General features: G+C 44.4%; 1 protein-coding gene across 5 annotated transcripts in view; it reads left to right on the top strand.

Moving 5' to 3' along the window:
• TTC7B (tetratricopeptide repeat domain 7B) overlaps positions 1 to 24,873 on the top strand; it is a 336,047-nt gene that overhangs the window by 164,152 nt on the left and 147,022 nt on the right. For all 5 annotated transcript variants that reach the window (XM_032766516.2, XM_032766515.2, XM_075065637.1 and 2 more), the window contains 4 exons: positions 5,658 to 5,741; positions 7,521 to 7,625; positions 9,430 to 9,547; positions 10,064 to 10,121. In XM_032766516.2, the coding sequence (XP_032622407.1) occupies positions 5,658 to 5,741; positions 7,521 to 7,625; positions 9,430 to 9,547; positions 10,064 to 10,121 (365 nt within the window). The remainder of the gene's footprint in view (positions 1 to 5,657; positions 5,742 to 7,520; positions 7,626 to 9,429; positions 9,548 to 10,063; positions 10,122 to 24,873) is intronic.

The raw sequence follows: 24,873 nt of genomic DNA, 5'->3' as shown, positions 1-24,873 counted from the left end.
AGCTAAATATCTACATTCTAAATACAGGAGAACGACAGAAATTTACATGTTTCAGAGTGGTAGCCATGTTAATTTGTATCAGCAAAAACAACGAGGAATCCTTGTGGCACCTTAGAGACTAACAGATTTATTTGGGCATAAGCTTTCGTGGGCTAAAACCCACTTCATCAGATGCACTCCATTCTATGCATCTGATGAAGTGCGTGTTAGCCCACAAAAGCTTATGCCCAAATAAATTTATAAATCTACATGTATTGGAAAGACCAATTGTGAGGTACTGAATTTTACAAAGTAGCAAATAAGTAAACAAACAAAATTTGGGGGGGTGATGTGCATCACAATATGGACACTTAGAATTTAGTTTCAATTATTTATACTGTTTCTTAGTATGCTAATAAATGCACTGCAGTATATTTTGTAAGGTTTAGGAGACCTTAATACAAAAATTCCTCACTACAGTGTCCTAGTAAATCTTGTTTGAGCAGTGGGGAGAGAGTAACAACTTTTTGTGCAAATTAGTCGTTTTTAATGGGACTTTACAGAGACTTGTAGTCTTTTTCCACTTCTGGCACAACTCACAGGATTTACTGTATTCCTTTATGTCCATCCCTCTACCTGGCCAGTAAAACTACTTCTGAAGCCGTTTAAATGTCCTTTCTACTCCTAGATGTCCGTCAAATGGACAGTTATGGGCTAAATGTAGTGATACTTACCTGTGTTTTTTGAGCATTATCAATTGTTTGTAGTGTTCCCTGTGGCCCTTGTTCTTTCCCATTGGGGCTTCCCTAAATATCCTGCCTTTCTCCATAAAAAAAAAACCTCCCCCATCATCTTCTGCAGGGGTATTGCTAATGGTCTCTAGGAAAACATCTGTGTCCCAATCCCTAACAAGGGCTCCTTGCCTCTGGCTGATTTGGAGGGCTGCTTCAGTAAGACGAGCTGATACCCGCTCCCTGGCAGTGCTTCCTACTCTGCTGTGCAGGCAAAGTGTCTTTCCCTGTTCCTTCTGTCTCTTTCTCCCCTGGGTCAGGCAAAGGGGCTTCTGTGGTACACGCTTTCCCACTGCAGGTTACCACATTAGTAACTTTAGACACAGGTATAATAATTTCCAACCAAAATGTCTGCAGGGATACCATCCCAAATTCCCACTTTCAGATCATATTTTGCTCCCCTCCTACTCCAGCTCTATGTGGGCTAAGAGTGCTGTGATTTCAAAATTTCCCAAAGCAAGGAGTTGTACATTTTCTTCTGGGAGCAAGTTAAGCTCTTTGACCATCTCCCTTTTAACCAGTGAAATCTGCAGAGCCTTTCCATGCCAGGCATACCCTACCATTAACCTTCGCATCTTTGATAAATATCTTGTCCTCCACAGCAGCGGATAAAAATAAACAAAAAGTTTATTTAATAGAAAAATCATAGTCAATGATGAAATAGTAAGGAAAAGCAAATACAAGTTATACAGAAAATAAACATAAACACAAATCTCAGGCTTTATAATTCTCTACTAATTAAGTTCTCTTTTCTAATACAAGTTACCTATTGCCTCTTGACAGATTCCCAGTGTGTCCTATGTCCTAGAGGGGGTGCTTCATGGACAGCATGGCCATGCTGGACCTCAGTTTCAGGACAGCCATCACTTCAAGTTCCTTCCCTTTTAACAGGGCTTGTGGGTTTTTTGCTTCTGTTTTTGTTTGGTTTTTCCTTTTTCTCAGACTAATTCATGGTTACACAAAGTGGGGGGTTTCTTTTCAGTTTCAGTGTTTTCGCGTTTACATTAGTGGTCCACCACTGTCTCTCTGGCTGGACAATGCTCAGTGACTGGAGCTGGTTCATGTAAATACCTGGCCCAGGAGGTACCCCCTTTGCCTGATTGTTTCACCATACTGCTGTGAGGTGATGCTCTAGTTGCACTATAGTTATGGTTACAATTTTCTGCACCTATATACATGCGTGCATCTATAATCATAACTTTATGCAGATCTGCTAATGACCAATAAATTCAGGAGATCACAAGCATTCATAAAAGACCTTACATGACATATATTTAATACACAACCAATTCATTCAGTTGCTTATTCTTTGGCGTTCAGACCTCCCGTTTTCCTCTTGGGGTGTCTGGACCATGATTTTCACATCATGTCATAGCTAAATTAGTATATGCCATATCCATGCTCAGTAGAACAGAGCTACTTTTGTATGTTATCAGCCTGTTTCCTTTTGTCTAGTAATCCTCTCAGAGGAGTAACCATATTTATCATTTCATGATTTGTGAATTCACTGTATATTCTCTTGCTGTGCGATATGAATTTTATATATCTGTCCCTAAATCTACTTGGAACTCTCTTGGTGGTAATAATGAAATATTGGGCCTTTATTAAAAAGCATTCCTCACCTCACTCAACTCGTGGAAGAACTAGTTAGCAAATATTTTCCCAACAGAGACATGTTGCTCAGTAAGCTTTTGGTTCAGCTCTCTTGATTGGTGCAATTCTTGAAACGGAATTAATTGCTAATTTCAAAGGTAGTCCACTGCATGAGCCAGGGTAGCTATATTTTGAGACTTACCTGTTTATGTGACTGTGCATTCCAAATTCTGTTTTTATATCTGGAATAAGATATTTTCTCACAGTTAAACTAATAGGAAGAAAGGAAAGACTTGAACCTTAAAGGTGAGGATGCTTTGGCTCCATTTTGGTGGCTCAAATGCAGAGTGACGAGCACCTTGCAGAATCAAGCCCTAGATGCAGGATAGAGTGGGCAAGAACAGATGCAGTGAGACCAATTATATTCACAAAGAGCACAGCACGTTTGAATTTAAATTCATGAACATTATGAAAACTACATAGCAGGGGTCAGTAACCTCCTGGCACGTGGCTCGCCAGGGTAAGCACTCTGGTGGGCCGGGCCAGTTTGTTTACCTGCTGAGTCAGCAGGTTCGGTGGACTGTGGCTCCCACTGGTCACAGTCCGCCATCCCAGGCCATTGGGGGCAGCAGGAATCGCCGTGGGCCGAGGAATGTGCTGGCTGAGGCTTCCCACCTACCACATTGGCCTGGGGACGGCAAACCGCGGCCAGTGGGAGCTGCGGTCCACTGAACCTGCCAACACAGCAGGTAAGTAAACTGGCCCAGCCCACCAGGGTGCTTACCCTGACGAGCCACGTGCCAGAGGCTGCCGACCCCTGCTATATAGTGGTTGTAAAACGTTTGTTTATTGGCTCCTGTTCAGGAGAAGCGTTTTAAATGCAGAGATGTCAAAATCACAATGTATTTTCCAAATAAAGGGACATGTATGCATACACATCATTATATGTACCACTTTAGAACAGAGTTCTCAATGTCCATGACCAGGCCATGCGTTCATATCTCATGGCAATCCTGAGTACCAGAGAAACTTTCAGTTGAGACTTCACATCTTAAAAGAGGGGGGAAATGATCCATGTGCAAGTGTTTTCAGTTGCACTGCAGACCAAAACGGAATTGCATGTCCCCAGGTCAACAGCCTTAAGTATGCCTAAGAAGATAGGAAATTAAACTTGAAGACAGTTTGATGGAGGTCAAGGAAAACACATCAAAGGTGGCAATTTGCAAAACAATATATCTGCTATGAAAGAGCTGTCAAGATACCAGAAAACCAGGGCTCACTAAAAATGTGTGGGATCGCAGTAAAACTGGTTAATATCAAAAGCAGCAGTTCATTGGTGCACTCATTGCTAACAGAATTGTGGAATATCCCACTTTACATATGAAAGAATTATGGTATTGTGGGCAAGAACAAGTAGGTAAATCCAAGCTAAAAAGAGAGATTCATCATTTTAATGGTGAATCTTTGAGATACGTTTTATTAGCAAGAAGAGATTGTAAGGACAAACTTCTATATCAAGGGAATTAGATCTTTGTTTTTGGATTAGCGCTCCATCAAAATACCTCCCAACATTTCAAGAGGCTAACGTGGCCCAGGTTCTGCCCTGGGTGGTGGTGGGATAGGTGCTTCCCCCAGTGGGTGGGTAGCACTAGGGCGGGTCAGCTGCTGCCCCAGAAATTGGGTGGCTGTGGGGGGAAGTTGCAGAGTGAACCTGCTTTGCACTCAGCCCACTGCAGCAGCTCTAGTCCCTCAGGGCTGGGTGGGGTTGGCTTCTCACTCTGAGCATTGTGACCTGGCCCCTGGGGCTGCTGAGGATTGGGTAGGCATTCCTGATAGGGGTGGCCAGACAAAATTTGAGTGAGCGGTGCTGTGACGCAGTGCACCAGGTTGCAGCGCCACCTGCAAGTATCTTTTTGTAACAGTGCTGCAAAGGAATTACTGATTGTTTAAAAAAAACAACAAACAAAAAAACAAAAAAAAACACTTACATTTCACCAATGTCCATATGGTACCATAATTTTTAAGGATAATAATTAATAATATTTCTATATTCAGAAGAATTTCCTATAATAAGAAAAATTATAATATGTAAATGTTATTCAGTAAACAGAATGCCTTGTTAACACATTTCTGACCATTTTCATCTATTTCAGCCTCAGTATTGTATTATAATTCACTTCAGCTCCTGTTATATGGAAAAACAATAAATATTGTCTTTGTTTTCTTTCTGTGTTTTCCATAATACTGAAGGCTTATTTGAATACCAGAAATAGTGTTTGGGTTCTTAAAGGTTGGGGATATTTATTGGACATCTGTCAGTGCAGAACACCTAGTTCGTATAATTGGGCTTTGCATTCTAGGAAGATAATTGCTAAACCAGTTTGTTTAATCCAGAAGAGCATCCAATCTTTGGACTCCCTGGAGCTGGCCTCATTTATAAAACCAGAATAATAAGCATAAGAGGAAATGGTTTCTTAATGCCAACAGCAAATATGAAACTTTTGTAACTGAAAGACAACACTAATTAAAATATATTAAATCTCCATATACTAATGATCAATCTACCTTATGACATCCAGTTACTAAAGTGAGAGGCTCAACTGAATATTCACTGTAATAAATGAGTACTCGGATTTCAATTTCTTTAAATTGAAAATAATACTGCCGGATCAATTTTTCATTGTACCAATGACCAGTTTTGAGGGTGCTAATGCTACAACAAGTGTTCACTTCGAATGAGAAGATGGGTATGTAGTTTCCTTTGGCACCTGAGTTTTAAATAAGCATCTGGCACCTGGAAGTCTCAGGTCCCGCATCCAACAGTCACATGGCAGATATGTATCACTCCTCCAATCAGAACAAAAAGGAACTGCCGACATAGCAATATTTAAACATTCATGGTGTGAGGGAGAGAAATTTTCTCCTTGGCTCTTAAATTTTGTAAATTTCTGTTAGAATGATCCTGTAGGCTCTAACAGCTTCTGTTTGTTTTGTCTTGTTGAGTATTAGTGCTTATTATTGTAGGGGCTAGGACCCCAGCGCTAAATGCTGTACACAAACAACTGAAAGACAGTCCATTTCCCAAAGAGCCTACTACCTTGATATGCAGGTTATCTGAACCAAACTGGTTTTGATTTCCTATACTTTAAGTGAGGATGTATATGACAAATCTATAGAAAAGCCTTACGATTATTTTGATCTTCTTAGGCCATTAAGATAAGCATGTGCGTAAATCTTTGAAAGCCCTTAATGAGTATTTTATAAATTTATTAATCATTTTTATTTTAAAATTAGTGTTTAGAAAGAGCAATGAAGTTTGCATTTGAAGAGTTCCATCTTTGGTATCAGTTTGCATTGTCCCTAATGGCAGCGGGAAAAGTAAGTCTAATCTTTTCTGTATATAATTCTTTGTATTGGTGGATAGAAGTAATTTTTTTTACTAATGTTTTCCATCTTCAAAGAACTTTGAAAACATTAACTAATCCTCACAGAAGCTCTGTGAATAGTGTACCAGTGAATTTGTGGTCAGCGTTGTACAAGGCACAAAAATACAGTTTCTGCTGCAAGAATTTGCAATCTAGACAGAACCAATATTAAATATTTGGGGACTTTGCTGCTATACACACTAAACTAAGCAGTAAAGTGAATGTAAGCTGTATTATTTTGTTTATTTTAGATAAGTTGGACATTACTCTGGAGAAAAATGCAGTAGAGTTTATTTTGTTAACTGCCAGTGTGATCAGTAGAGGTTTGATTTTTAGATACGATTCAAACTGATCTTGGAAGACAATCCAATGACTTCTAAGTGTATTTAGTTTGGGACTTCTGTTCACACCATTATTTGTCAAATATTCATGTCCAGGATGCAAAATCTCCTATACAAATAAAAATTGAGTTGGAATATGTCAACTCTCATCTTATACTTTCGGATACATTTTTTTCCTCTTACATATGAATTAGTATGGAGAACAAGCCATTTTTGTTATATTATGAATAGTTAATATCTCCTGCTTCCACCAAGCCCAGTCTGACTGTGCACATATCTTTACTACAGAGAGAATTTACTGAGAAAATTTTATTTATTTAAAGGAATGTTTTTTTTCTGCCCCAATCCCCAGTTTAGTTTAGAGTGGCCTCTAAATTATGCTGGGGACAGAAGCGGAATTAAAAAGGCTTCAGGCTCAGGGAGCCATAAAGGGCTGATCTATACTATACTAGTTCAGAAAGGTCCCTTACATGCTGTTATGCCAACTGGGCATCACTGGAATACAGCTTGTTCTGGCTATATTCGTCCCATCCCTTCACTAGTCATGCCTAAGTCTCGGTTTTAGTCACAGGTATTTTTAGTAAAAGTCATGGACAGGTCTCAGGCAGTAAACAAAAATTCACAGCCTGTGACCTGTCCATGACTTGTACTATATACCCCTGCCTAAAACTTGGGGGCTCTGAGGCAGAGGGCAGACTAGGGGTGCCGTGGGTTCTGGGAGCGGCATGTAACCCTGGACCCCCACTGGTATTGGGGAGGACGCCTGGCAGGGCTGGCAGACTGCCTACCCGGCTCTGTGCAGCTCCTAAAGGCAGCTAACATGTCTCTGCAGCCCCTAGGCAGAGGTGCGGCCATTGGGCTCCATGCGCTGCCCTGCCCCAAGCACCCACTCTGCAGCTCCCATTGGGTGGGAACCATGGCCAGTGGGAGCTGCGGGGGCGGTGCACCTCCACCTAGGAACATATTGCCGCTTTCAGGGAGTCCCTCCAAGGTAACCACCGCCCAGAGCCGTCACCTCCTCGTGCACCCCAACCCCCTGCCTCAGTCTTAGTCATGCCCCTATTCTGTGGCGGGGATCAGAAGTGGAATGCTATAGACCAAAGGTGAGCCCTTATCTCCCCTGGTAAGGCAGTTTTCTAGCTCTTCTGCACCACTGGAGTGATATGCAGAGCTGGCATTTACATCCAGCATGATTGACTATACAGTGTATAAAGTCTTATATCTGATCTGTACAGATGCTTATGGCGGATTGTTAAAATAAAAATAAATTAATAGTGGTTCCTTCAGCTAGTAAAACAGAAACTAGAAAATGTGGCATGGGAGTCTTGCAGTAGTGAGATGCTGGGCTTGTGCTTTTAGAGTTTTACAGTGAAAAATACATTTTTATACAGTCTGCTCGAGCTGTTAAAGTCCTGAAGGAGTGTATACGTTTGAAACCAGATGATGCTACTATTCCACTTCTTGCCGCAAAGCTGTGCGTGGGATCTCTTCACTGGGTAAGTTTATATTAGCAGTCAGATCAGCAAGGACTGAGAATTTCAGAATGTGACAAATCCTTGGTTATGGACTTCTAAAATATGGTAGACACACTGACAGCATGCAATAGAATATTGATTAAAATCCAGCACAGGAATATTTTCTGTAGGATTATAGTTGAACAGTACTGTTTATCAGTGTCTTTATATCTCCATGGTTTAAAAATATTCAGGAACAGTTATTGCCATTAAAGTCAACATTTAACTAAAGTTAGCACACCTTGATATCTGGTGGTATAAGAAATGGCTAATATGTTTCAGACACTAAGGAGTGGTAACTGTTAAATTCTGACTTTTTAATAAATGACAACCACTTTAGCACAAAACTTTTTCACTTATATAGGAGCAGAATTTTTTGCATACAGATTTCAGAGATAGGTAATTATCCACACAGCACATGGCTTGCTTTAATGGTTATATGGTTCAGAGATTAGTCACTTATTTTAGCTTTAAGAGTAAATAATTGGAGGGAGGAGTTGACAGCATTACATTTTATTAATTATTCAGACATCCCAAGATCAGAAGATAAAATTTCCTCTTGAAAGAATTTTATAGTAACATTTCTGTTGATGTTTGGTGTTGGAAAATCTCATTTTTTCTTTTTATACAACCTAAATTTGGGACCATATTTAACTTGAAAGTGTTATTTAATAGTAAAATACATTATTAGATCTCCTTGAAATAGATATTGATGTAATAAAAAGAATAATTTGGCGTTCATGGTGGTTATTGTATGAGTTGCAAGGTGGGCCTGTCGCTTCCAGAGGAAATGGTTGGGAGGAAGATGTGCAGTTTTTGTAATATTTACGGTTATATTTAATTTGTTTTGAATGTATAATACCACAGAAGCAGGGCAGTGCTTTATAAATATTGCTTTTGTTTAGTTCAAGTAGAAATGAGAAAATGGTTTAGTAGCAGGGATATGACTTGTTAAGTTGCTGAAAACATAGTATTACTTGATTGCCAGTAGTGGTCCGAGTTCTGTAAATTTTCCTGCATAGGTGAATCCTGCATGGAGCAGCTTGCTGTATTGGGCATGTAGGTTTTAGATTCATTTCTAGTAAATTCATGTTGTTTTTTCTTTGTAGTTTGTAGTCTAACTACTTGACAATGCGAAGTGTAGGAGAGGGAGGGATGTGTGAATGTGTAGACAGGCCTGGATCTTAGAAGGAGCTCTGCTTTAGCAAATGCAAATCAATGTGTGCGCGTGTGATGATTCCACACGGCAGATCTCTTCAGAGTCTTAGTTTCTGCAGTTATTAGTGGGGTGTTTCACAGAGAAATAAGTCAACAGGAAAACTTTTTTTTTTTATTGGGAAGTGTGACTGTAAGGCAGTAGAGGTTGGCAGGTGGGGTTCAGGGACAGGTATTGGATCTGAAAATAGATTTTAAATCCTTTTTTTGTTTGTTTGTTTAACAGACTAAATTTCAAGTTCACTTGTATCCTTTCAGTGCTAGTTCCCATTTCACCATAGAAATGGGTGTCTTGGTCTTGTGTAAGAGCTATATTCTTTGTTGTGGAGTTAACAGGAACACTAAATGTAGGCAGAAAAGGGCAGGGGAGTGCTTAAAAGAAGTGGTAATGGTTGACGTTATTTGTTAAACTGACCTAATGTATATTGGATCCATGATCTGTACACTTTTCTAATTTTAGAGTCACTGTAACACAGATTTTGGCTTGCTTTATATTTATGGTTTTGTGTCTGGAGTTTTCAGAAGCAAAAATCTTACAAAGACTTATGTTCATCTTTTGTAATATTTTCAGCTGGAAGAAGCGGAAAGATTTGCCAAAACAGTTGTTGATGTTGGTGACAAAACGTCGGAGTTCAAAGCAAAAGGCTATTTAGCATTGGGACTAACTTACAGCCTGCAAGCCACTGATGGTAAGAAAAGAATACACGCATTGGGTATGTCTACACTGCAGCTGGAGTGTGCGTCCCAGCATGGGTAGACAGATGTGCTTGCTTTGCTCAAGCTAGCACTCTAAAGATAGCAGTTTTAACAAAATAGCAGAGAAGGCAGCGGCTCAGGCTAGCTTCCCAAGCTCAAACCTGCCCAGACACCCTTGTTATGCATTCAGACAGTTGGCCACCTATGCTACTCTGGTTACACTGCTAATTTTAGTGCACTAGCTCGAGCAAAGCTAGTGTGTGTGTCTGTCTGCCCATGCTGGGGAGCATGCTCCCACCAGCAGTTTAGACATACTCATAGAGTTAGAAAATACCAGTCATATAATGGAAAAACCTCAAACACATCAGCCTCTAAAAGAAAATGTGTTGTACGTTTTTTGCATCATTTTTGTCATAATAGTCTGTGAAGGTATTAATCTTTGTTCAGTAAGCATGTGCAAGCAAATCTTTGACTCTTAAATATCGCTGATCATATATATCCTTTTTTAGCATCTTTGCGAGGGATGCAAGAGGTCCTGCAGAGAAAGGCTCTTCTTGCATTTCAGAGGTGAGTGGGTGTTAATCTTTTCATTTCATTCAGCTGTACATAATGAAAAACTGTTATATGTGGTTTTAAAAAAAGATATCTATGAAGATTATATAATGAGGATTTTACCTCTGGGAGTCTGGTTTCATGGGTGCAGAACATATTTCATTAACATTCACTTCATCAGTTTCTACCAGGCAAATCCGAACAGATTCCGAAAGATTTCCTCTTATTTCATTATTAAAGATATTTTTGTTGCCATCTACCAGAGACTGTTGTTCACCTAACAGCCCTTTAAAGAAATATTCTCTCTTTCTGATGTGTTAAAGAAAAAAAAAGGGGGGGAGAAATAGAGTCTTCAGGTCACTGTTGAATCCAGTAAAAACATTTTTGTAGTGATTGTCTTTGGTCAAAGTGTACACCAGGATTTTTGCAGTTGTGTATGCATAGGTTTAGAGTGATATGTAATATAGTTCCTTTGTGCATTTGAGTGAACAGAGTTTATCATTGCAAAAGATTCTGGATTGCTAGATCTGGAGAATGAAGTCCTCTGTAGCCACAGCACAGTCACAGCGCAGGCAATGACAGTGCAAATCACGCATGCGCATATCCCCAAATCTTGACCCAGGAGCAGAACTGTTTGGAAGAGAAAAGGGGGAGCAAAAAGGTGTCAGTTTGTACATGAATCAAAGATTATAAATATAGAAAGAAGTTTAAATAGTAGAAGTGCCACAGTGTCTACACTTGATTCTTCCTAATGTATATACTCTTGCATAAGCCCACTTGGGTTATATAAAAGTCAAAAGGCTTTTGCAGGTTTTTTTCCTATTAAATATGGGGGTCATTGACTTATACTTGAGTCACTTTTACAAGTTTATGTAGAGTTTTGTTTAATATGGTGGCATTAGATTGGAGGGGAGTGGAGGAAAAATGGACATGTATGATACTATGATGGTATGACAGTTGTCATCTTGTCTGACATACTGGAATTGAACTGTGGACGTTCAGAGGAAAAGCATGAACATCTATGGCTTGAGCTAAAGAGCCATGGCTCCCTATCTGAGGTCTGTAACAACTAATTTCCTATGTGGATCAGCACAGAGGGGGACCTGTAGCACTCACTTATCGGTGAGTTACAATAGTTGTTGCAGTCTGTAACTGTTTTGAGACTTTTTTAAGTCCTTAGAACACTGAGGATTCATAAATTCCGAGGCCACAAGGGACCAATGTAATCATCTAGTCTGACCTCCTGAATAACACAGGCCACAGATCTTCAGAATAATTTGTGTGAACTAAAGCATATTTTTTAGGAAAACATCCAATCTTGATCTAAAAATTGCCAGTGAGGAAGATTCCACCACTATCCTTTGTAAATTGTTCCAGTGATTAATTACCCTCGCTGTTGAAAATGTATCCTTTATTTGCAGTCTGAATTTGTCGTGCAGCCACTGGGTCTTGTGATATCTTTGTCTGCTAGGTTGAAGATCCCATTATCAAATATTTATTGTGCTTTGCACGATGGTCCCTATTATATTCCACAGAGGGTTACATATGCGCCCAGAGTCGAAGAATTTGAAAGTAGTATCCATTGGCCTGCGTATGTGCCCTGACTCACCTTGGATGGCGGGGCGGGCTGATCGTATCTCCAGTTTCTTCTCACAGATGCATGGTCTGAGTCAGAACCTTCAGTGTCCTTCTTTCTGATGCACTTCTAAAAATATAGCAGTATACAGTTTTAGCAATTTTAACTGTAGTTTTAGTAGTTTTATTTCTTTCCTGGTTTTAGTAGTTGCTAGTTTGAACAATTAATTTAGAGTAGACTTCAGGGATTTTCCCCATTTGAGCGCCCCCTGGCACCATGCAAGTACCGGGCTACGCCCAGAACTCCAGGCTTCAAATTCTGCACCTCTTGCCATGATCTATCTCAGTCAGTGACAACCACCAATGCTGCTTCTGCTGCCTAGGAGAATCTCACATCATGGCTAGATACAGTATTTGCCATGCCTTCCCCAGCTGCAACCAAGAAAGCTGAGGACTTCATCTCCGGAAGTATCTCATAGAGATGACTGAGAGACTGCATTCAGACCATGCTGGAGAACCTGGTGTATATCGACCTGATTCAACGAGGAGTGCGCCTCTCACTGCTTCATCCGACTCCGGTGCCAGCAGGACCACTCCCACAGACCCCATGATGGGGCCTAGTTGGGAGATTAGGAATTATTCCCATAAGCATGGGACTAAGTCTTCCTCCCAGTCCAAGAATCTGGACATTCCGTCCATCAGCTGAGCCCAAGGGGACAGAGCACATTCCAAGTTCCACAGGCATGGGAAGAAGACCCATAAACAGTGGGATACAGTGGTCCCAGGTGACAAACCCTTTCCCATACTGAAAAAGACCTCAGCGCCGGTACTGACAACTGGGAAAGAGAGAGTGTCCCTCACAACACAGAGATTTGGATCCACAGCTACATCCAAGACATTTTCATCTTGCCATATCCAGAGTCTTCTCCATCAGGTCCCTCCACTTCCAGAGAAATCATATTCCCACTATGGGATGTGCCTGTAGTGTGGGGAGTCTCATCCTCCTTGCATGTGCTATACACCATTACATTGGCTCCAGCAATACCACCATTAGAATCAAAGTCCACCTTTTTCTCTTCCAGTGATTCAGAACTGGGAGAAGAACTGCCTCTACCATACAATTCTTATGCACCATCATGGAGACCAGCATGCTTTTGGGAACAACTACCTTCTTATCCTCCCCAGCACCACTGAGGATCCCTGCAAGCTTTTATTGTTCCAGCCTATTGGCCATATTGGGAGCCCTAGGCACAGTATCCTCCTTCAGACCCCACCCAATCTGCAAGAGAGTCTCCATCAAGCAGGCCCACGGATCCAACAGCAGAGGGAGAATTTTATACCCTGGTCATAGTGGTTCTGCCAGAACTGACTAGATTCCCATCCTCCAAGCCTCCAGATAAGGCTTTAACTGCATCATCCTCTTCCCCACCAGATAACTTCAGATGATTCCAATAGCTTTTACTGAGAGTTGCGGAGGAACTTCAAATCCTATTGGAAGAGTTCAGGGCTCCCAGAATAAGCTTCTGGACATTGTTCACATGTCAAGACTGGGGAGAACAGCACTACAAATCAATGAAGCCATACTGGAGCCAGCCAGGACAGTCTTCTCTTACAATTATCAAGCATTATTGGCCAAGTATGATTTCCTGTATTACACTAAAGAAGAAGAATTTTCTAAGACTCTCTCACAAAAAGATCATGTCAGTTTTCAGGCACCCATCAAGGAGGGGAAACTCATAGGCAGAACTGACCTTCAATCTGCAATAGATTCAGCTGATACGGCTACAGCTATCATGATATGTAGGGAGCCCTGGCTTCATGCTTTTGGGTTTTCCTAGGGAGGTCCAGAACACCATTGAGGACCTCCCTATTGATGAATCCCCTCTCTTCAGCCAGAAGACAGTAAGTCACTGCATATACTGAAAGACCCCAGGCCTGTCGTTTGCTTGTTGGGCACCTACATTCCTGCCCTGAAACGAAAGTTCCATCGTCCAACCAATGGTACAGGTCTTCTCAATTCTATCATCAGAGACCTTATGAACCCCCACATAAATTACAAAAGATTCAGCGGTCTTGCTTCCCTGGGTTCCTCCCTGGCTCCCTCTCCTAGGTTTCAGCATCTCAGGCCCAACTGCAAGCCAAGAGGTATTTTTGATGCAAGTTTGAGTGCCACCAACTACTCAGCCTAACACTTTTCCATGCCTAGAGTGCGATAACAATGGACAGATGGGTGCTAAATGTCATCCATCATGGCTATATGATCGAGTTTGTAACACTACCTCATCCAAAACCCCCATCCCCCTTTGGGGACCACTCTCACAACAATATCCTCACCCAAAAGGGAAACTCCTTATTATAATGGGGAGCGATAGAATGTGTTCCTGTAGAATATCAAGAAACAGGATTCTACTTAACATAATCGATGAAAAAAGGGGATTGGAGACCAATTCTTGATCTCTGCCACCCCAGTTGTTTCATCTGCAAACTCAAGTTTTGCACGGTCACGTTGACAACGATAATTCCATCCTTAGAGAATGGCATGTAGCTCACAGCTCTCGTTATGAGGGATGCTTACTTTCCACATTGATATTCACCCGCCCACAGACTTTTTCTCAGATTTACAGTCGGCGCCAACCATTTCCAAAACAGCGTACTTCCCTTCGGGATAGTATTATGGTCTACTTGTTTTTCCATACCTCAGCGACTGACTCCTAGCTACCAGGTCCCGACAGGAAGCCCATGCCTGGACTTTTGTGTTACACATCTCCCTATCAGCATCAACATTGAGAAGTAAATCCTCAACCCCATGCAATCACTGGACTTAATCAGGGATACCATAAACTCAATCATGGCACAAGCATACCTTCCCACAGACAAGTTTCAGGAAATAAATGTTGTCATAGCTCGCATCACAAATAATCCTTCTGTACCAGCCAGGACTTATCTGTCACTTCTTGGCCACATGGCTTCATGCACCTATGTGATCCCCTTCAAGAGACTTCACCTCCACTGCCTTCAGGCATAGTCAGTCTTTGTACTCGCCAATCCATCATTCTGTGGACCTCAGGCTGACAGTCCTGGCCATGGCACTGTCCACCTTGCTATGGTGGAAAAACCCACATCACATACATATGGGAGTCCCCTTCCTTCCCTCCTCCCCAGACAAAACTATCTTCACTGAAGCATCCGTGTTGGGCTGGGGAGCCCGTTTAGATGACTGTAAGACACAAGGGTCATGGATATCTCAAGAATCCAGGATGCACATCCATATCCTGGAACTTGGAGCAGTAAGGAAGACATGTGAATACTTTTTTTTGCTCATTCTCTCTGGAATCTCAATCTCTGGCATTGGTGCATCATCCATCAGATCATTCTAACTGCAGCCTAGCTCCCGGGGACACAGACTGTACTCATGGACTCACTCAGCAGATGCTTTGTGATCAACCACCACGGGTGGGAACTTCAAGAGACAGTGATGCACAACATCTTCATGCAGTGGGGAGCCTCAGCTAGAATACTATTCAATTCTCAGACAAACAGAAGGTGCGCCTCAGCTTCCACTCCCAGGCAACGTTCTCCTACTTTCCTGGTTGGACCAACTCAACTATGCCTTTTCTCGACTAATGCTCCTGCTTCGCGTGCTGCACAAGATCCAACAAGACAGGATGACTGTCTTCTCATTGGCCCCTCTGGCCAAGACAGTTCTGGTTCCCTAATCTCCTGCACATGTCATCCGACCCACCAATTTCCATCCTGAACTTTCCCGATCCTCTGACCCGGTACAGTGGCAAGATCAAGCGTCACAGTTCACATATACTCCACCTCAGGGCGTGGTATTTGGATGGGAATCTAGTCTAGAGCAGACATGCGGTTTGGCTGTACAAGACATTCTCTCTAATAGTAGAAAAGATTTCACTAGCCAGTGTTATCGGACTAAGTGTTTTTTTATCTTGGGCACAACATAAAGAAGGGGTTTTACCAGAAGCAGCAGGAATTCCCCTCATCCTAGACTACATTTTATCCTTAGTCATTGGGTCACACCTTCAGTGCTTTTGCGAGTCCACCTGGTGGCAATCAGTACATTCCTTCCTCCTGTGGAAGACCTCTGTTCTTTTTTGAGTAGTGTCCCTACTGTGGGTGCTCCACTGTAGGTGCACTTACGTCCTTGCATTGCTGATTGGAAAACTTTGGTAGCAGTTGTCCATTCGACCTACACATGTGCTGTTCCCACTTGTGCCCCACCACAAGGCTAACCAGCACGCTGGGGTGCACCGCCCTCGATGGAGAGTGAGCTGCTTGTAGTCCATTTGTAATCATTATCTTTAGTCTTTATTAGTATTTTTAGTAGCTAGTTCATCTCTTTCCTTTTTAGTTGTAGATTTTCTTTATTTTCACTTTAAAAGCAAAACAAAAACCTTAATGTCCCCCTTTTGTTGGGGAGCCCTTTCCGCAGCAGGGTATGCCCAGCTCACTGGGCTTCAAGAAGTGTCTCTCATGTAAGGACGCCATCCCTGTGGCAGATTAACGTTATTGGTGCATATTCTGCCTCAGGGAAGGCCTTGTTCCTCAGAAGTGTAGTCTCTGTCAACAGCTTAAACCCGGGTCACGGAAGGATAGGGAGCTGTGACAGGGTGCACTTTTCCCACGTTCGTCAAGAAGGGGCTAACCCCACACTCTGGACATGCTCCAACTGGAACACCAGTATAAAAGGAAGCAACTCAACTCAGTCTGGGCTGACTGCCGAGGAGGGATGACGGACCTTGCAGGCTCCAGCCTGGGAGACATGTGTGGAAGGCCCAGGACACGGAAGCCCAAGGTGCCGAGACACAAGAGGATTCCCACGTACATACTGATGCCCAAGGAAGGTCGGAGCTGTTGGGAGCTACACAGGCTAAGGAACCCAGAGACCCTGAAGACACCCAGACCACTGCATCAGGAGACAGGGTAGGAAGTAGCCCTGGGGGCACTAGCCATTGTGCTTGGTGTTTGTCAGCATGTTTCGGTCAGATTCCTACTGACTCTTTGATCAGATCTCTGTACTCACCACTGCCAGGACTTTGGGCTGGGATCTGGTGGAGTACAGAGGGCCTGAGTCCCCTTACCTCAGCCACCGCCCACCCCCAAGCTGGTCACTAGGTCTCTCAGCCATGCGGAGGAGGGCAGCCATGTTAACTCTTGCCACTGGATCATTCTGCCCTAGGAAAGGGCAGCCTCGTTGACTTGTGTCATGAGGCCCTACCGCTCCTAGGAAGAGGGCACGCATATGAACTTTGGCCACCAGTCCGCCTAGCCCTGTGAGGAAGGGTGACCTGATAGGCTTTGGCCATTAGGCCATAATGACCTGAGGATAACAACGGTCAAGCAGACTTAACCATGGGGTTACAACACCCTTGCCCTGCCCCAAAGGGGGACAGGGGGTGTACTTGTCCCCGTGACAGGAACTGAGACAGAAAATCATACTGATGGAGGCAGCCCTTCAGCCTTCCCCAGATCTGCACCAAGAATCACTGAGAAGGCACAGATCTTCTCCATGGACCTCAACATACAGGGACTATGAATCGAAGAAAACAGCCGCAAACCTCTCAGGTAAAGCATCTAAAAAAAAGAGCTGAGAGTCCCCAGAATGAACCCCGAACTAGCAGAAGTTCACCAGCATACTTGGTATCATCGATACTGAAACAGTCCGAGCATCATAAACATAGCTCATGAGGGTCTGGAATGGCAGGTACGATGATATGCCTAAAAACCTGATAGACACAGGGACCGAGCCAACGATACCAGAGGATAAAGACAGGAGCAGGGAGCACAGTGTTAAGAAGATGCTGGTGTACAAGCTTTACTTTCAGCACCGTCAACTGTGAGCCACCCAGGACCAGAGCGCTCGGTATAGGTGAAATCTGAGACTTCCTTTGTATTGGCATTGGCACTGGGTTGGTCCGCACAACAGAAGTTGTAGCATTGAAGAGAACTTAAGTTATCTGATATACCAGAGTCTTCCCTTCTTGGCACTAGGGCTCTGGTACCAAGTCTTCTCCAGTCACGGGAGTCTTCTCTGGCGCCTTGCCATGCACTTTCATTTTCTAGTGGTGTCTCAGACAGTGAGCCAGAGGAGGTCGTCTCTCACCACTCCTCTCATGCTCCCTGTGGTGCCTGTTTATCAAGGGGCTTCTCAGTCATACCCTCAACCTCCTCCACCACCATGGTACAGCCAGCCATTGACACCACCGTGCAGAATTATCCCACCACTCCAGTGGCCCTACTGGGATCCCTGGGTGACATATAGACCTCATACCTCTTGGGCTTCCAGCTTGACTCACCATGAAGTCCCTGAGACATTCTCCCTCAGCCACAGCATCCAGAACTGCCGAGCTCCCGGAGGAGATCTTTGGAGGAACAGGAGGGTGGATATGAAGAGGAAGTTACACTGAGAACCAACATCTCTTCTTCCTCTTCAGGCAAGGGAGTGATGCCCCCTCCATCTTCCTTGCCCAACAATTTCCGGCTTTTCTAGCATTTGGCTAAGAGAGTAGCAAACACCCTACAGATACCCCTGAAGGAGGTACTTACACTCTTTTTCATTCTCCAGAATAGTCTTCCCCATCAGTGAGTCCTTCTGGACCTGTTCAAGTTATGGCAAACCCCAGCATTGGTAATACCTACTTACAAATGGTCCAATTAAAAAATATTTACATCCCAGCTAGGAAGACGGAATTCCTTTTTCTCCCCCTCCCCTTAATTATGTTGTCATAGATGCAGGAAATTCCCATGGCCGCCAACATCAAATGAGATCCCCTATGATACGGATTGGAAACACCTGGAGCTCTTTGGAAGAAAGTCCTACTCCTCAACCACATTGCAATTTAGAATTGCCAGTTATCAAACATTAACAGCAAAATGTGACTATTTCAATTGTACAAAACTCAACACTTTTACTGATCAGCTCCCAGAGTCATACCGTGACCAGTTCTGGGCTATTATCCAGGAGGGACTACTAGTTGCCAAAACAGCGCTCCAGTCAGCACTCGTTGCAACTGACAAGGCAGCCCTGTCCCTCTCCACTGCAGCGGTTATGCGAAGAGCCTTTTGGTTACACCTGTCTGGCTTCCCTAAGGAAGTGCAGATGACTGTAGAAGACCTTCCCTTCAAAGGCACCAAACTGTTTGCTAAAAAGCCTGACTCATTCTTCTGGACCACTAAAGATTCCAGGGCGACTCTCTGCTCATTAGGGATCTATACTCTTGGACAAAAGAGAACGTTTAGTCTGCAACCTCAACATAAATACTGTACTTGGGAGTTCCCAACCCAGCGTTTCTACAGGCCTCAGAGAAAGAAATCCAGATTCTCCATACATAAGCCATCAGTCCCAGAGCCTTCCATGTTGTAACCATCTACCACAAAACATCAGTTTTGATGTGTTGATTAAGGGGTCGACAGACCAATCCCCTCAACTGCTGCAGCTGACCAGCACATCACATCCCTTTTGATTACCAGTTTGCCCCATTCCGCAGCATCTGGGAACACACAACATCAAGACCAGTGGGTCCTGGAAATCATCTGCAACGTGTACTCTATTCACTTTGCCACCTTTCCCAAACACCCATCTCTCTTCAGGAACCCTTTTCATGAGAGTTTACTACAAAAAGAAATAGATCTCCTCTTCCAGTTAGGAGCTGTAGACCCAGTACCTCAACATGTGTGAGGTGGCAAATGTTTTTAGTCTCATCATTTCCTGATACCCGAGAAGAAGGGAGGTTGGAGACCCATGCTAGACCTCATGGCTCTGAACAAATTTGTCAAAGCTCAGAAATTCAGTATGGTCATACTAGCAGCGATTTCCACATATCTGTCCTACCTTCACGCAGAAGATTTCTCAGATTTACCCTGGGCCAGGACCACTACCAATACAAAGTACTGCTTTTTGGTTTCTCATCAGCTCCAAGAGTATTCTCCAAGGTCCTCTGCATAGTGGTGCCTTACCTTTGCTCACAGGAAATCATGATCTACCCCTACCTGGATGATTGTTTCTTCAGAGGCCGCTCCTTCAGTGAGGCCCACTGGGTTACCAAAACCACAGTAGACCTATTCACAGAACAGATCAACATCCAAAAATCAACCTTCAGCCCTGTACAGCACCTAGAGTTCGGCCTGGTTACAGGCCAAGGCACTCTGTCTCAGCACAGGTTCTGCACCTTGGCCACAGTCTAAGGGTATGTCTACACTACAGAATTATTCCGATTTTACAGAATTCGATTTTTGGCAACAGATTGTGTAAAGTCGAGTGCATGCATCCACACTAAGCACATTAATCGGCAGTGTGCATCCCTAGTGCCGAGGCTAGCGTCAACTTCCAGAGTGTTGCACTGTGAATAGCTATCCCATAGTTCCTGCAGTCTCCACTGCCCATTGGAATTCTGGGTTGAGATCCCAATTCCAGATGGCACAAAAAAACATTGTTGCAGGCGGTCCTGGGTACATGTCGTCAGGCCCCCCTCTCCCTCTCTCCGTGAAAGCAACAACAGACAATTGTTTCGTGCCTTTTTTCTTGGGTTACCTGTGGAGACACCATACCACAGCAAGCATGGAGCTCGCTCAGCTGACTGTCACCGTATGTCTCCTGGGTGCTGGCAGACTTGGGACTGCATTGCTACACAGCAGCAGCTCATTACCTTTTGGCAGCAGATGGTGTATTACGCCTGGTAGTCATCGTACTCCTGGGTGCTCTTTTAGCTGACCTCGGTGAGGTCGGTCAGGGGCACCTGGACACCCATGGGAGTGACTCGGCCAGGTTATTCCCATCTTCTGCCAAGCACCCAGAAGATGACGATGGCCAGCCGTCGTACTGCACTGTCTCCTGGTGAGCACCCAGGAGATGACGATGGCTAGCAGTCGTAATGCAGCATCTTCTGCCAGCCTAAGATGTAAAAGATAGATGGAGTGGATCAAAACAAGAAATAGACCGGATTTGTTTTGTATTCATTTGCCCCCTCACCCCTCCGTGCAATCATCGGCCTGCTAAACCCAGGGTTTTGAGTTCAATCCTTGAGGGGGCCATTCTGTGTGACAGTTGTTTGTGTTTTTCCTTGAGGCAAAGCCACCTCTTTTGTTGATTTTAATTCCCTGTAAGCCATGTCGTCAGTTGCCCCTCCCTAGAGCAACGGCAGACAATTGTTTTGCGCCTTTTTTCAGTGCAAACACCATACCACGGCAAGCATGGAGCCTGCTCATCTCAACGGAGCAGTTATGAACATTGTAAACACCTCACGCGTTATCATGCAGTTTGTGCAGAACCAGAACCTGAAAAATCAGGCGAGGGGGAGGTGACAGCACTGCGGTGACAAGAGTGATGAGGACATGGACACAAATTATCTCAAAGCCCGGGTCCCGGTACTTTGGAGATCATGGTGTTAATGGGGCGGGTTCATGCCATGGAACGCTGATTCTGGTCCCAGGAAACAAGCACAGACTGGTGGGACTGCATAGTGTTGCCAGTTTGGGATAATTCCCAGTGGCTGCGAAACTTTCGCATATGTAAGGGCACTTTCATGGAACTTTGTGACTTGCTTTGCCCTGCCCTGAAGCACCAGAATACCAAAATGAGAGCAGCCCTCACAGTTCACAAGTGAGTGGCAATAGCCCTGTGGAAGCTTGCAACGCCAGACAGCTATCGGTCAGTCGAGAATCAATTTGAAGTGGGCAAATCTACTGTGGGGGCTGCTGTGATGCAAGTAGCCAAAGCAATCACTGAGCTGCTGCTACCAAAGGTAGTGACTCTGGGAAATGTGCAGATCATAGTAGATGGCTTTCCTGTAATGGGATTCCCTAACTGTAGTAGGGTGATATATTGAGACCATCTCCCTATCTGGACTCGGATCACCAGGGCAGCCAGTACATATACCACAAGGGGAACTTTCAGTGGTGCTGCAGCGCGGTGGTTATTCTCAGAGAGTGTATCCTGTGGGTGCTCCACTCTAAGGGTTCCGTGCATCCACTGCGCCTTTACAGAAGATTTTTTACAGCAGTCTCTAGCGGCCACGCGTGCTAGAACCTGCACTTGCTCTGAGTATGCGTAGTGAGGTCAGCGCGGCCGTACCCCAGTCTTCTCTAACTGCCCCTATAGGCTTGGATGGAACTTCAGCAGACTCCTTCAGATTTCTTTTCCCACTTATAAAAAATACCTGTAGTAGACAGTTTTCCTTTAGTTGTAGTTAGGGTTCCCTACATTCTTCCTTATCTTAAAAAAAAAAATTCTTGTTCTGTCAGCCGCTTCAAATGCGGTAACACAGCTTTAAGGCTGCTCCTCCTGTAGAAAGTTATCCTCTCTCCGATGGACACCCAAGTGTATAAAATGCTTGGGAGACTTCATATTCCCAAAAATGTTCTCACGTTGCACTACATTAAGCATAGAGCGAGAGAAGGCAGAGAGTAAAGCTTAAAACTTATTTGGCTTCAAAATCCCGCAGTCCGCCTCAGACTCCTGGCGCAGACTCTGCTGCCGCTCTGAGATCACTCTATACTCTTCATAAGAACCTGAAGAAAAACAGCTAACACGGAAGCACTCAAACATCTAAACAAAGCTTACTGACAAACCTTCGCCTGTGCAGATCGTCATTTCCTTACTGGTGTTCCCCTGCCTGAGCGTTTGACGACGGGCTCCTGCGGAACGATGCTAATACCTCGCTGGCTTTTCGTCATCTGCGGAGGGCTCTGGTGCCGAGGTGACAGGCTCAGTTGCCTGCCTCGTATTGTGCACCTCTCGGCACCTGCAATGAATGCGGTCACCGACACTCAGGAACCCGCTGAGGCACTCCGCAGCGCCTATTGATAGCACGGACAACCTCCTGCGCACCGATACTACCACTACTATGCACGGAGCCAAGAACTCAGACTTGGTGTCAGGCCTGGGTTCGCTCAAAGGATCTATATCAAGCCTTCGCCTCTGCTGCACCAGTGCTGTCAGTTATCCACAAGTGACCTCCTATGTCACCACACTGGCACACGCCCTTTCTTGGGGATGCTCTCCGACAAATGATCAGTCGAGCGCCTCCCTCCAGTGAGAGTCGTCTGAACTACACGCGGATGTTGCCAGTGCAATTCGAATTCTACCGCTCAGAGTCCTGTCCACCGTGGAGACACAGGAAAATTGTCATAACACCTCAAGATCCACTCCTGTGTGTTTAACCCCTGGATGGCACCTCTAGCTTTTCCATCACCATGGCAAGTTGGCTCCGTGCATCTTCTTGGCAGCACTTGCTATATCTTACTCACACTAGACGCAACTCAAATCTATGATCAGCTTCGGCGGCACCCTCCGCATCTCAAGGATCAATAACTCCAGCTCCTGATCAAATACCTGACAGTAGCCAACTGATTCCAATAACCTCAGGAGCGTTACTCTGTCCTTTCCCTCTACACCCGTCATCAGATGGATTTTTTTCGAAATTCAAGATGTCTTCAGAAGGGTTGCCAGTGAGCCTTAGAATCAATTGGGAGGAATACCTGACCAAAACATGAGCTAACAGACATCCTGCAACCATCTTCGTCATCCAACGGCTTTCCAATTAATCCATCCGGTCTTCTGGAACCTGCTAACTCCTGCACGACTCTCGCTCCAACCCGCCTACCTGTCAAACAGGCGGCATTTCTTACCTCCGTGAATATCTCCCTATAGGCGCCTCCGTTGAAGGTCCTGGACTTCCTTTTTTACATTCCTGGCCGCAAATCGTCAGTAGTAGACGCAACCTCAAGAAAAAAGTCATTCTGCATACCCAACAACTAAGAGAGCAAACACTAGACTGCGGTCTGATAAGGTGTATGCCTTAAACGTTGCAATTCGAATTGGCAATTATACCGAATCCTAGCAAGTACGACCATAGAATATAAATAAGTTCAGGACTTTATTGAACACATCCCAGACAACCAGAACAACAGTTTACAACTTAGTTTCGAGGCCAAATTCGGTATCCCGTACGGCTCTTCAAGCAGCTCTGGATCAGCCCATAATGAGAAGACAGCAGATCCACCGCTACAGCGGTGGTCATGGCGCCGAGGTCCTGGCTTTCCTCTTCTCTCTTTCTCGCGAGGTTCAGAGCACCGATAGAGGACTCCCTTTGATGGTGATAAACTCTTGTTCGCCCCATAATGAGTTGCTTCCTCAATGAAGGACTAAGGGCAACTCTTCGGTCCTTAAGGTATCCAAACCCTACACACGAAGGCGCCAGTATAGATATTCAACCTTCCCACCGTTCCGCTGCTACCCTCATATATCAGCATTTCCCGAGTCGTCAGATCGAACAACAACGACCACCCGGCCGAGAGTACCAGATAGCAACGGCGTCGCCTCCAATTCTCCAGGTATGCCCAAACTGCCCCAAATATAATAAGCAAATTTGAAACCTTTGTCGAGGGTCGTCGTAAACGTGCCCAATCAAGCTCATGGACTGCCCACAACTGTCTTGGAACACCGCTACAGCCATTTTTTACCAATGGCAGATATGCTACCCGACAAGTGGGTTCTAGCAAGTCATCACATTATGGGGTATTCCATCCCCTTCTCTTCCTACGCTCCCAGCTCACCCACGCTCCCGTCCCCTACTTGCTAGGGACACATTTCACGAGCATACCTCCAAAGAAGTACAACCTCTTCTCGCCTGGGTGCTATCGAACTCATGCCAAATGCCACAAGGGGAAAGGATTGTAAGACTCTTCCCTTATTCCTAACACAGAAGAAAACTGGAAGGAGTGACCGTTCTCGACCTCAGGAGGCTCAACAATTTCGTCAAGAACAAAAGTTCAAGAGGGTTACTCATTCACCAACCCCTAATTCCAGCCCTGGAGGCAGGGCGATTGGTTTTCAGCCCTCGACCTACAAGACCGCCTATTTTCACGTCACTAATGCACCGAGCCCACAGACGTTTTCTCATTTTACCTTGGCTTGACGCATTACAATACAGAGTTTCACCATTTGCTTTCACTGCCCCCTCGAAGTTTTTTCCAAACTCTCTAGCGTAGTAACGGCTACCTCAGGAAACAAGGAGTTCTACAATTTCTTACTGAATAGATTGCCTCCTCACGGCCTCCACATATCGGGCCTCCACTTCACAAAAATCATCCATCCGAGTGCTTTCAACCCTGGGCCTACAATAAACGAACAAATCCAATTAAGTCCGTACCCAACTGCCTGGACTTTAAGGAG

This window comes from Chelonoidis abingdonii, chromosome 4, assembly GCF_003597395.2.
Source record: "Chelonoidis abingdonii isolate Lonesome George chromosome 4, CheloAbing_2.0, whole genome shotgun sequence".
Classification (NCBI taxonomy): Eukaryota; Metazoa; Chordata; order Testudines; family Testudinidae; genus Chelonoidis; species Chelonoidis abingdonii.
This window is presented reverse-complemented; position numbering and strand designations above follow the sequence as displayed.